The sequence below is a fragment of the Micromys minutus genome (assembly GCF_963924665.1).
Source record: "Micromys minutus genome assembly, chromosome: 6".
Classification (NCBI taxonomy): Eukaryota; Metazoa; Chordata; class Mammalia; order Rodentia; family Muridae; genus Micromys; species Micromys minutus.
The window spans coordinates 65,765,853-65,779,381 of NC_137975.1; the positions used below are offsets into that span (position 1 = coordinate 65,765,853).

A 13,529-nucleotide genomic window follows, 5' to 3' on the forward strand; every position below is an offset into this window, starting at 1 on the left:
CTTCCTTCTCCTGTCACTATGGCTATTGGATGTCTTATGAAAACAGCTGTGCCTGGCATCTGGCAAGTACTTGTAACATGCTTCTCCAACTGAATTCAGAAAGGGACACCTCTGTGAGAACAATTTTGTTGCTGGGGAGAACTTTAAAGGCATGATCTAAGTGTAAGTGTTAAGCTAGAGAAGGTGTGATATAAGCTTGTTTCTATGTTAGGTCATGGAAAAGCCTTGGAATGGCTCTGTACATGGTGTGTGTGGGCATGGCACGTGTGGATCTGGTGTTAAGGAACAACCCCTATTTCTAGATACTGTAGTTATTGTGCATACTCGGGGTTTGGGGAGATAGAAGTAGGATTTAATTTAAAGTAATTGTAAGCCTACTTTCCCAGTGTACCATCAAATACGAGAAATATATGGATTTCAAAGAACAGAATTCTATGTGGAGTTTCTCTTAAGAACAGAAAGGATAAAAATACAATAAACAAACAAACAGAAAAACAAAGTAAGAATGTACGTCACTTTAAAAAGCAGTAGAATCGGGGCCAGTGAGATGGCTCAGTGGGTCAAGTTGATTGCAAGAGAAATGTGTGCTAGGTTTGCTCTCCAGAACTCATTCATGTCAAGGTGGAAGGGGAGAAACTACTCCCCACATCTAGACATACACTGTGGTGTGTGCACACACAAAAACACATACAACAGTATCATTACTATTATTAGGGAGAGCTACCCCAGCAATGAGTCGTGTTAGAAACGCAGGAATTGTATGAAATGAAGAAATGTTGCATTAAGCTGCCAGTGTGACCCTTCTCTCCATCTGGAACTGCTCTAGCACAGCAGAGTCAAACCCTGAAGATCGGTACTTGCTTATGTCTCACCTTTCCCAGGGTTTGTGGTCTATACATCTGTATGCTGAGCTGAGGGAAACAGCAGCCTCACAGAACTGATGTTGCTGGAGCTGGGCTTCACACGGTGGTTCCAGACCAGGCTGAGCAGCAGGCGGGGCAGGAATGTCTGTTCACATAGCAGTGATGTTTGCCAGTGTACTGCTACAGAGCAAGAACTCACTCACCAGGACAGTTTGTTCTCTTGGGATTTGTGAGGCCATCCACCAAAGACGCAGATTTGGACAACTCTGAAGGATTAATGAGCTATAAAGTGATTTACTTTAAGATTAGGAATCTTTCTTTAATTCCTTTGACTCTTCAGCCGGGTGAAACAGGTCCTCAAACTCTCATCATTACATTTCACCCCATTAAAGCTGAGATTGTGAATGTTATCAGCTCCCTCCAGCTGCTTCAGGCTTTCAGCCATCTTACACAGCTCAGAAAGGCCAGCTTGCATCCTGTTGAATGCCCTTCCTTTCTCTGCTCTCCTGTGGCCTCTCTGACTTTACGTCTCTGTTGCAGTCAGCTTGTTGATCTGCTTAACAGGCTTCCTTCAGCACGGCCGCCCTTACTTCCTTGAGGACTCTGGGAGCTCTGAATCCCACTGTCACCGGTTCTCTCCTCATTCTGCTGGCTCTGCAGACCCTCACTTATGACCTGTGCATCCACCCAAGTGACTTTCACAGCTTAGATAGACAGATTATATTAGGGAGAGCCACCTCAAGAATGAGTTGTGTGTGTGTGTGTATTATATATACATACACACACACATTATATATATACACACACATACATATATATACATATATACATATATACACACACATATATAGTTATATGTTATTTAGGTTATATATAATCATATATAATATAATAATAGCATTCCCTCCATTTAGACACAATAGTGTCTCAGATTGCATATATCTAAAAAATGTATCTGGACCAATGAGATGGCTCAGCAGGTAAAGGCATTTGTTATTAAGCCTAACCGCACATGCATTACACATATAATTAAAAAAATTAAGTCAATCCATCATCTTTATCCTAACTCAGTATATCCCTTAGATTTTCTGTCTTGGTGGAAATACTATCGGCACCTTAGTTACCTAAGGCAGAAGGCTGTGAGTTTTGTTTTGTTTTTTTTTTTCCCACTTGTACTTCGTTGAAAATTAACTGTGAGCCATTTCAGTTCTACTGTGTAGTCTCTCAGATGTCTCTGTGACTATTTGTTGTGGAGTCACTTGGTTATCGTCGTGACCCTGCTGCTAACATGGGCTGTTCCTGCTTATCCCAGTTCTGCACAGTTCTGCCCAGTTCTGCCCAGCACATCTTGTCTCATCTCGCTCCCCTCCCCAAGGAATGGCGTAGAAGGACTAACTCCTGGCTTAACTGTTCATTAAACACACCACTCACATCTCAGCAGGTAGCTGTCTAGTTGCAGTCCTACTTCAACACTTCTGATGACTGTTTTCTGAACTCCTAACCTGACGACCAGTTCCATGCTGGAGTTTAGTTTAGTCCTGGGGAACTGACTGATACTATATGCCTTCCAGTGTTCAAATAAAGACACCTTTCCCAACATGGACCATTTACTTCAAAAAGAGCAATAGAGTGTGCAATCAGTATTATTTAATTATCTTCACTGATGAATCTTTTCTCATGCATTATTAATGTTGCTTTCTCTTTTAAAAATTGTTTTTTATATTTAATGACACGAAGACTTACGTTTTGTAGTAATTTTGTTATTAATAGCTTATAGGCGTTACTTTTTTATTTTTACTTAACAAGTCTGTGTTTTTATAGGTGAGGAATTCTTGCAATCTGCATGGTGTTAATAACAGCTCTTCTGGAAGTATTAGTGAGAATGTGCCAAATACCATCACAGAATCTTACATCCTTCTGTGGTTAGAAGTGCTTATTTATAAATTGAAAAGTGTCCACAGTTTGACTTGGACTTAAACTAGGTTAATTTGATCTTTCGTTTTCAAATGTAACCATTTTTTTTTTTTTTAAGGAAAAGTTTGGGGTTTGGTTCAGTTAAATATATGATGTTAGGAATTAGTGTGTCGTGGGGCCTTAGAACATGAAAGACTTGTGTTTCTCACACAGGCCCTGACATGCAGAGAAGAACTCCTGACTCTTCTCCTGTCGCTCCTTCCCTTGGTGTGGAAGATACCTGTCCAGGAGCAGCAGGCCACAGGTATGTCCCTTCTCACAGGCCACTTGCATTATCGAGTCCCGTGGGGAAAAGAAGTTCATTTGCAGAGCTACTTTTGTCTGGTCAGTTACTGCAGCTTCAGACACAGAGCAGTGGATTCTGCAAGTGGCATTCTTAGTGCATTCCTGGTGTGAAAAATTTATCAGGCAAGCACATTCTTATTTCTTCTGGCGATATAAAAGCCATGGCACATTTTAGAGGCTCACAGAGAGCGACAGTTGGCAGTGTACGGAGAAGCAGAGCACTTATTGAAGGGCGTTACTGGGTATGTGGTAGCTTTAGGAACTTGGGTCGGAAGAAACAAACTAAAGCTCTGCTTAAAGACTGCCATCATGAGTGCTCTAAAAGTGACTTCCACAGTTTTCCTTTGGTTCAATTTTTCTAATTTTGCCTTTGAAGGATAAATTTGAAGTTATATGTTATTTCAAGGCTAAATAGAATTATGAGGTCAATAGGTAATTTTAATTTGGGGGTTTTAGTTTTGTTTTTGGTTTTTTTTTTTTTTTTTTTTTTTTTTTTTAATGCATGGTTTCTCTGTGTAGCCCTGGCTGTCCTGAAACGTGCTCTTTAGACCAGGCTGGCTTTCAACTCGGGGATCTGCCTGCCTCTGCCTCCCAAGTGCTGGGATTAAAGGCGTTTGCCACCATTGTTTGGTTTTAATTTCTGGGTTTGATAACTATGCATGTATAAGCACATGTGCCTTTAAGTCCTTCAGTGGAAAGATAAACAGGTTTCTCCCTGGTTTTCCTGTGAAATTCAGACGCTCCTGGGTTAAAAATTGTCTTTCTGTGTTATATTTTTCTTGCTTATACTTTAATGTATATCTGACATAGAACTTTTTTATTAATTGTTTTATTTATTTACATTTTAAATGTTATGTTCCTTTACAGTCCCTCCCTGCACAAACTCCCCACCCTGTCCCCACTCCCCTCCATCTCCAATCTCACCCCTCTAGCATCCCCTTTCTCTGGCGCATCAAGCCTCTGCAGGACCAAGCGCATCCCCTCCTCCTGAGGACAAACAAGGCAGTCATGTGGACCAGCCCATGTATGCTCTTTGGTTGGTGGCCTAGCCCCTGGGAGCTCTGATGGGTCTGCTTACTTGGCACTGTTGTCCTATGGGGTTGCAATCCCTTCAGCTCCTTCTGTTCTTCCCTAGCTCTTCCATAGGGGTCCCTGAGCTCAGTCTGATGGCTGACTTCTGTCCACACTTACCCTTTAACCTGGTGTTAATCCTAGTACTGTATGATTTTGAATTCATATGGGTGAATATTGAAGTTCTCAGACACTGTAAACTACTCTGGGTCTTAATTATAATGACATCACTAAAGGTTTCTAAATGGTGATCACGGTAGCTGGATATTCAGAGTCTCATATTTTGAAATCAGAATGCAGTATATAGGTTCAACTTAGGTCTACTTTCTGATTCTTTTCTTTGCTGTTCTAAAAGTCAGTTTGAGCTAAAGCTGCTGTTGAGAGTTAAAAGGATAAGTGTGGGCAGAAGTGACCCAGAGTTGTGACCAGGGAAAGCGGCCTTGCAGGAAGACATGCCAGGCCAGACTAACGTGGGTGGTGAGTCATTGCCTATATGTATTGAGTTTAACGGTTACTGATCTGAGTCTTCTTTCTTGATCTCATTAGATTTTAACCTGCCATTGTCATCTGATATAATCCTGACCAAAGAAAAGAACTCAAGTCTACAAAAATCAACTCAGGGAAAATTATATTTAGAAGAAAGTGCTCCATCTGGTCAGGTTTCTGCAAAAGTAAACCCTTTTCGGAAAATCAGGCGACAGCGTAAAAGTACCCATCGCTACTCTGTGAGAGATGCAAGGAAGACGCAGCTCTCCACCTCCGACTCGGAGGGCAACTCGGATGAGAAAAGTGCGGTTGTGAGTAGACACAGGAGGCTCCACGCGCTGCCACGCCTTCTGACACAGCCTCCCAAGGAAGACAAGCTCGACCCTTCTGCAACCAAAGAACAGGTCCTTTCTGACACCATGTCTTTGGAAAACTCCAGAGAAGTCACTCTGAGACAGGATTTAAATGGTGACGTGTTAAGTGAGCCAGCCGCGCTGTCCATTCTCAGTAACATGAATAACTCTCCCTTTGACTTGTGTCATGTCTTGTTATCTCTGTTGGAAAAGGTGTGCAAGTTTGACATTGCTTTGAATCACAATTCTTCCCTAGCACTCAGCGTAGTGCCCACACTGACTGAGTTCCTAGCAGGCTTTGGGGACTGCTGTACCCACAGTGACACTTTGGAGAGACAACTGCTTTCTGCAGGTTGGACCGAGGAGCCGGTAGCTTTGGTTCAGCGGCTGCTCTTTCGAACTGTGTTGCACCTTATGTCAGTGGACGTTAGCGCTGCAGAGGGGATGCCAGAAAGTCTCAGGAAGAATTTGACTGAACTGCTTAGGGCAGCTTTAAAAATCAGAGCTTGCTTGGAAAAGCAGCCCGACCCTTTCTCACCAAGACAGAAGAAAACACTACAGGAGGTCCAGGAGGGCTTCGTATTTTCCAAGTATCGGCACAGAGCCCTTCTTCTACCGGAGCTTCTGGAAGGAGTTCTACAGCTCCTCATCTCTTGTCTTCAGAGTGCAGCTTCAAATCCCTTTTACTTCAGTCAAGCCATGGACTTAGTTCAAGAATTTATCCAGCACCAAGGATTTAATCTCTTTGAAACAGCGGTTCTTCAGATGGAATGGCTGCTTCCGAGGGATGGTGTTCCTTCGGAGGCTGCAGACCATTTGAAAGCCCTGATAAACAGTGTCATAAAAATCATGAGTACTGTCAAAAAAGTGAAGTCGGAGCAACTCCATCATTCCATGTGCACAAGGAAAAGGCACCGGCGTTGTGAGTACTCCCACTTCATGCAGCACCACCGGGATCTCTCAGGGCTCCTGGTTTCCGCTTTTAAAAATCAGCTTTCTAAAAGCCCGTTTGAGGAGACGGCGGAGGGAGACGTGCAGTACCCCGAGCACTGCTGCTGCATCGCAGTGTGTGCTCACCAGTGCTTGCGCTTGCTCCAGCAGGTGTCCCTGGGCACCACATGCATGCAGATCCTGTCAGGTGTGCACAGCGTTGGAATCTGTTGTTGTATGGACCCCAAGTCTGTGATTGTCCCTTTACTTCATGCTTTCAGATTGCCAGCACTGAACATTTTTCAGCAGCATATACTGAATGTCCTTAGCAAACTTCTTTTGGATCAGCTAGGAGGAGCAGAGGTACCGCAGAGAATTAAAAAAGCAGCTTGCAACATCTGTACGGTGGACTCTGACCAACTGGCGAAGCTGGCAGAGACACTGCAAGGCACCTTGTGTGATGCTGGTCCGTCCTGTGGCTTGCCCGGTCCTTCCTACAGATTTCAGGGGATCCTGCCAAGCAGCGGGGCTGAAGACTTGTTGTGGAAATGGGATGCATTAGAGGCTTATCAGAACTTTGTCTTTCAAGAAGACAGATTACATAACGTTCAGATTGCAAATCACATTTGCAATTTAATCCAAAAAGGCAATGTGGTTATTCAGTGGAAATTGTATAATTATATCTTTAATCCCGTGCTCCAAAGAGGAGTTGAATTAGTACATCATTGTCAACAGTTGAGCGTCACTTCAGCTCAGACTCACTTGTGTAGCCAACTGAAACAATATTTGCCTCAGGAAGTACTTCAGATTTATTTAAAAACTCTGCCTATCCTACTTAAATCCAGGTTTGTATGTGTGCATATGTTTTATAGTTGAATGAATGCTTTTGAACATGGGAAAAAGTGTGTGTATTTGAATTCTAACCCCCAGGGCCTCACCCATAATATAGTCATAGTAACTGTATTACTATTAAGGACTTCAGTTTGTCAACAAAGAAAGCACCTGCCCCATGTCATTATAAAACTTTTTTTAAATTTACTTTTCTGGGGGTAGTTAGAGGAGAGAGGCTAGAGACATTAATTTTTAACTTCAGCGAGAGGAAAAATAAAATTCTGGTTATGTTCCTGAAGGAAAGAAATGTGTGAGACAAAGATATCTAAGAGAAAAGGCCAGTTCAAATGAATTGTTTTTCATTTGCAATGTACATAGTATATTCTAACTGATTAAAATGTTTATAAAGATCATGTTAGAACAGGAAAAAAGCTTGTAATACTTTATAAGTAACACATAAAGCTTAAAGTAGTATTCATGTATTTATGGCCATGTAAAATTTGCACATCCGTGAAATATTTAGTTCCTGAGTCAGTGGCATTAAGGAGAAAAATTCTTCAATGCCACAGTTATATTTATTATCCAGACAAAGAAGAAAATAGAGATAAGCAAAAAGAAAGTTTAAATTGTATTTTATCAACGAACTTTCCAAACTGTGTGATTATTAAGTTTGGGGCACTTTAAAATGATTGTGTAAGTAAAGCTTGCTTTTAACAGGTTAAAAGATTAACTATTTAAATGGTTGCATGTGTCACAATAAAATAGCATAAAATATAACCTGTCACTAGCATCTTCACGGGGAGTATCCTTCGGTCCATTTCAATACAGCTACTTTAAAACTGGCATTGGTTCTACCAAGCTATGCTTATCCTTCATATCTGAGTTTGGTCAACTCACCAAATTAGAAGAGAACCATAGGGAAACTTGTGTGACGCTAAAGCTTCCCGTGAGAGAATATGCTCCAAAGATATTCAGCTCCGAGGTTTGGTTCTTTCCTTTCACAGACTGTAGGTATAAGACAAATGGGAAGTCCTGAGTAGAGTGTGAGACGGCCAAGGCAACAAGGGAAGGAAGTGTATGCCTGCCCTCCTGGTGAGAATTATCAGTTTAGAACTTCTGTGAAATTTATTGTTTGAAGACAGAATTCCTCCGTGAGTTGCTTCTTTTAATGTGGGAGATATTGATTGATGGATGGATGGATAGATAGATAGATAGATAGATAGATAGATAGATAGATAGATAGACAGACAGACAGACAGACAGACAGACAGACTGCCAGAGCTATATGTGAGCATGTAAGTGCTATTAGAAAGTAACTTGAGATCTTGATCAGTATCTTGATCAGATCAAATAATGAATCTGAGTAGGCAGTGTTTAGTATATGTACCACACATAGCACTGGCACGCTTACGTAGCATGTATACCTATTTGTAAATGTCTCACTATGCCATGTAAAATCTTTCTTTTTCCTATCTCTCACAGGGTAATAAGAGATTTGTTTTTAAGTTGTAATGGAGTAAACCAAATAATTGAATTAAGTTACTTAGATGGGATTCGAAGTCATTCTCTGAAAGCATTTGAAACTCTGATTGTCAGCCTAGGGGAGCAACAGAAAGATGCTGCAGTTCCAGCTGTCGATGGGCTAGACATCCAGCAGGAGTTGCCGTCCTTAAGTGTGGGTCCTTCTCTCCATAAGCAGCAAGCCTCTTCAGATTCTCCTTGCAGTCTTAGGAAGTTTTATGCCAGCCTCAGAGAAGCTGATCCAAAAAAACGGAAGACCACTCACCAGGATGTTCACATAAACACCATAAACCTCTTCCTCTGTGTGGCTTTTCTGTGTGTCAGTAAAGAAGCAGACTCTGATAGAGAGTCTGCCAACGAGTCAGAAGATACTTCTGGCTACGACAGTACTGCCAGTGAGCCACTGAGCCACATGCTGCCATGTCTGTCTCTTGAGAACGTGGTCTTACCTTCCCCTGAATGTTTGCACCGTGCAGCAGACATTTGGTCCATGTGTCGTTGGATCTACATGTTGAACTCAGTCTTCCAGAAACAATTTCACAGGCTTGGTGGATTCCAAGTATGCCATGAATTAATATTTATGATAATCCAAAAGCTATTCAGAAGTCATTCAGAGGATCAAAGAAGGAGGCAGGGAGAAATGAGTGTAAGTGAAAACCAAGAGTTAATAAGAATATCTCAGCCTGAGATGACATTGGAGGGAGATGTATCATCTTCAGTAGCACCGGAACTGGGATCTCTGAAAAAGAGGGCTGACGGTGTGAGTGAGTTAGAGTCACAACATAAGCTTCCCACGAGTGCAGAGCAGCTTTTGGCTACTGAGTCTGTTCCTGGGGAAGCAAAGGCATTTATGAGTCAAGAACATGAGACCTCTCTCCAGAGCATAAGACTTTTGGAGTCTCTCCTGGCCATTTGTTTTCATAGCGCCAGAGCCAGTCAACAGAAGATAGAATTGGAGCTACCTTCTCAGGTGATACTTTGTGCTTAGTCCATCTCATGTAACATATATGTGTATTATATGTATTACATATAATACATAATATACACATTCTAACTTAACATTGCCTATTTGTCACATTTTAATTTATTTTCCTGTATTAATTATATATAAAACTGGAACTCATAATGACAGTTTTATGTATATACTGTATTTGTATCAATTTACCCTCCTTACCTTCTCTTTCTTTCCTCCCACTTATTCCCTTCCTCATCCCAGTTAGTTCCCTTTCTATTTTCATATATTTTGTTGTTGTTTGGTGTGTGTGTGTGTAAAACCCACTACATTTTATTAGGGTTTCTTGTAAGATACTGGATGAAGAATTATTTCCCAGAGCATGAGTTCTTTGCCAGTGGTTATAACACAGGAGGAAATGTCTTTCCTTTCCCGGGTAACCATTAACTCCCTATGCTCTGGGAGGGCTGGGGCCTCCGGAGCTCTTCTCCCTTGCTTCCATTATCTGCCTATCAAATCCATAGGCCTCATGGCCCTCCCCCTCCAATTTGCCACATACTTTGTTTTTAGAAAGCCTTAGCAGAATACCACGTGTGGAGGACACAAAGGGACACACAGTTCCTACTCTAAAGAAGCTCACAGCTTAGTTTTCTGCAAAAACCCCTTTAGGATAGTTTGCAAATTCAGTGCTAAATGAGCATTTCCGGTTATTTTGTTTTAGAGTTTAGAAGTTCACAGTCTTGGTGATACTGTTGGGTGCTCTCACCATATTTTCTGACCTTTGTTTGTGGCTTTGTTATGCTTGCCATCTGGTTTGTACCTATTTGTTTTACATTTTAGACTTGGGATTCCTTAAAAGAAAAGTTGTTTTTTTTTTAAATCCACTGTTATAGAGAGCTAGGCAAGCATAATAGCTTTATTCAAAGGGCAGATATGAAGGCTAATAATAATAATGATAATAATAATATTAATAATTAGGACTGCTTCTTAGAACCTTAGAAAATCTTTAAGAATAAGGACTTTGTAAACTTTAAAGATAATTAAAATTCTGAAGTTTCAAAGAATGACTTTGTAAAACTTAAGATTTATTTATTTTTTATTTTATGTGTATGAGATTTTGCCTGGCTGTAAGTCTGAACACTATGTGTGCCAAGTGCCTGGGAAGGTCAGAAGAGAGGGCGTCGGGTCCCATGGAACTGGAGTGACAGATAGTTGTGAGCTGCCATTGAGCCATCTCCCCAGCCTCCTAAAAGTGTTTTGTTTTGTTTTGTTTTTTTCCAGTGTAGCACTGGTTGTTCTGGAACTTGTTCTGTAGACCAGGCTGGCCTGAACTCAGAGATCCACCTGCCTCTGCCTAGGTGATTCTGTGTGCTAGGATTAAAGGCCTGTGTCACCACCACCCAGCTAAGAGTGGATTTTTTATGATTAAAACTCAATCTATTTATAAATAAAAAATTAAACATTTTTTCACATTTCAAATGTTATCCCCCTTCCCAGTTTCCCTCCACAAGCCCCTATTCCCTCCTTCCTTCCCCCTGCCTCTATGAGAGTGCTCCACTACCTTTCCACCCACTCCTGCCTCAGCACCCTAGTGTTTTCCTATCTTGGGTCATCAAGCCTTCACAGGACCAAGGGGCTTCAAATCCCAGTGATGCCAGATAAGACAATCCTCTGCTACATATCCAGCTGGAGCCCATGGGTACCCCCTGTGTACTGTTTGGTTGGTGGTTTAGTCCTTGGGAGCTCTGGGGGGTCCGGTTGGTATTCTTGTTCTACCCATGAGGTTGCAAACCCCTTCAGCTCCTGTAGTCCTTGCCCTAATTTTAAGCAATACATTATTTGGATAAGAACTCATTTTTTTTTTTTTTTTTTTTGCAGTAAGTTTACCTTCATATCAATTACAAATAAATGGATTTTTTCCTGCTTTTTATAATTCTTTCTATCACTTTAAAAAAGGGTGTTATTGATATTCTTAGTCTTTCATTTCACCTTAGAGCTTGTCTGTGGAAAATATATTGTGTGAACTGAGGGAACACCTTTCCCAGTCAAAGGTGGCAGAAACAGAATTAGCAAAGCCTCTATTCGATGCCCTGCTTCGAGTAGCCCTGGGGAATCATTCAGCTGATTTGGATCCTGGTGATACTATGACTGAAAAGGTATGAATTCATGTGTTGTGCTCTTAAGTATGATTATCAGAAACTGGAGCATGTGGGGTGGGACCATAACATTGACTTAAATCACAGAAACATGAAATTTGATCAGGTGAGTTCCTTGGTTGATCCATTTCTCCATCATCTGGGAGGGATAATAAATATTTCACTGGTTGTCCTGCTTCAAAGACAAGCAGTTAATCTAACCTGGAAATTTTTTGATAATTGTTCCCGATAAGATAAGATATATTAAGGTTTGATAATCTTACTAATAATCTTTTTCCCTAAAACATTTCAGTGTAGAAATTTTCAAAACTGAACAGAAACAATGCCACCCCCCACCCTGTGTCAGCCATTTCTATAGTTGACTCCTCAGTATCAACATTCTTCCCTTTCTCCCTTCCACGGCTTCTTCTTTATTGAAATATCTTTAAAGGAAATCCTGGTTTGTAGCAGCTGATAATCTATTAAATGATGACTCGGGAATAGTGATACTTAGATATCTTGTCTGGTCCTGTATTGGTACAGATAATATTCCAGAACTCTCTACTGACTTTAATTTTTAATTGATCAACAAGAAATATTAACACTCATATAGAAGGCAGCGTTAGGAAAATTTGAGTTCTGTTAACATTTTTGCCTAAAGTAACTTTTAAATTTTATTCCCCTGAAACTTATTTCTCTGAAACTTGAAAAGTTTCCCTGAAAACATTCCTGTTATGCCTCTGTTACTCTGGGTTAACTATTGTTAATTTTCTTTCTTACATAATTTCTTCTTTAACCTTTTAGTCTAGTAATATATTTGGTATTTGATTGTATTTTGCCATAATAATCTGTTAATGTTTCCCATAACTATAAATCTTACTGAAATATTTCTCTATCTGCTGATGAATCAAATGACAAGACTGTCACAAATTAAATCATCTCCTTTTGTCCTTTTATTGCTATTGCATGATAAAGTACTCTGAGCTTTTTAAAACCCAAATATATCCTAAGGTAAATGTGCCAGTAACATTTTTATAAGAAAAAAAAAGAGTTTGCTACAGATATTAGACAAGAAGTTAATGCTGCAACTTTGATTTCTGATATGCTTATAAATGTAGACAATTTTATTCTGAAATTCTTATTTCATTTGGAAAATTGCTGTAACTTTCTCAGTTATCTAGTGTACAAAGCATTTAATTTAAAAAATGCTTTTGGGAAAATGTTCCTATCAAAACATATGAAGACAATATATTATTAGGATTGGTTTCTGTATAATATGGCACTGCCTGGTTATGATTGGCACTCATTCTTGTGTACCTAGAGTGAAGTTCCTGTGTAGATTTACTTTTCCTGCTACAGTCTTTTGATCTGAGTTACCTGAAAGAGTTTGGGAAATTTTGCTTAGTCAAGTTCACATATATTTCAGTGACTACTGATTACTAAGATTTTTTCCTTTAGAATAAAATATTAAGACTGTTTTTAAGGTGACTTTTGAGCGATAAGTGTTGTGTTAGCTGAAAAAGAGAGTCAGTGCTTCAATGTTGCCTCTGAATTTCACGGGCCTTGTAGAGTCGTCCCTCGGAGGAAGAATTGTTGTCCCAACCTGGAGAGTTTTCAGAAGAAACCGAGGATTCTCAGTGTTGTAGTTTGAAACTTCTGGGAGAGGAAGAAGGTTATGAAGCGGATAGTGAAAGCAATCCCGAGGATGGTGACACCCAGGACGATGGTAAGATGCCTCTGATGCTTGTGGTTGTTTTGCCAGTCAAACTGTAAATTATCAAAATGGTTCATCCTGCCCGTACATTGTGGCCTTACAGTTTCAAAAAGACATCGCATTATCATGTTGTTTTGCCATTGCAATACATCTGCCAATTGGATATGTAATGTCAGCAGTGAGGTCAAGACTAGGCAGAGAGCCTAAAGCTCCAGGTATGATTGATCTCTTGCAGTGTAAGGAGAAACCAAACCAAACCCCTTGTCTAAAACAAGTAGATGGCTAAGAATAGAATGAAGGAGAAAGTCCTTCTTTCATATGCATTCCAGCAAGCAAGAAAAGAGATACCCGGAAGTAGATACTACAAGAAATGCAAGTGATGTGCCACCAGTCCTTGGCTGGTCAGGGAAACTT

At 40.5% G+C, this 13,529-nt stretch overlaps 1 protein-coding gene across 1 annotated transcript in view; it reads left to right on the forward strand.

Moving 5' to 3' along the window:
- The window catches only part of LYST (lysosomal trafficking regulator), a 162,412-nt gene that overhangs the window by 35,465 nt on the left and 113,418 nt on the right, over positions 1-13,529 (forward strand). The window contains exons 4-8 of the mRNA XM_080918294.1: positions 2,991-3,081; positions 4,740-6,807; positions 8,276-9,284; positions 11,261-11,422; positions 12,971-13,127. Coding sequence (XP_080774420.1) covers positions 2,991-3,081; positions 4,740-6,807; positions 8,276-9,284; positions 11,261-11,422; positions 12,971-13,127 — 3,487 coding nt within the window. The remainder of the gene's footprint in view (positions 1-2,990; positions 3,082-4,739; positions 6,808-8,275; positions 9,285-11,260; positions 11,423-12,970; positions 13,128-13,529) is intronic.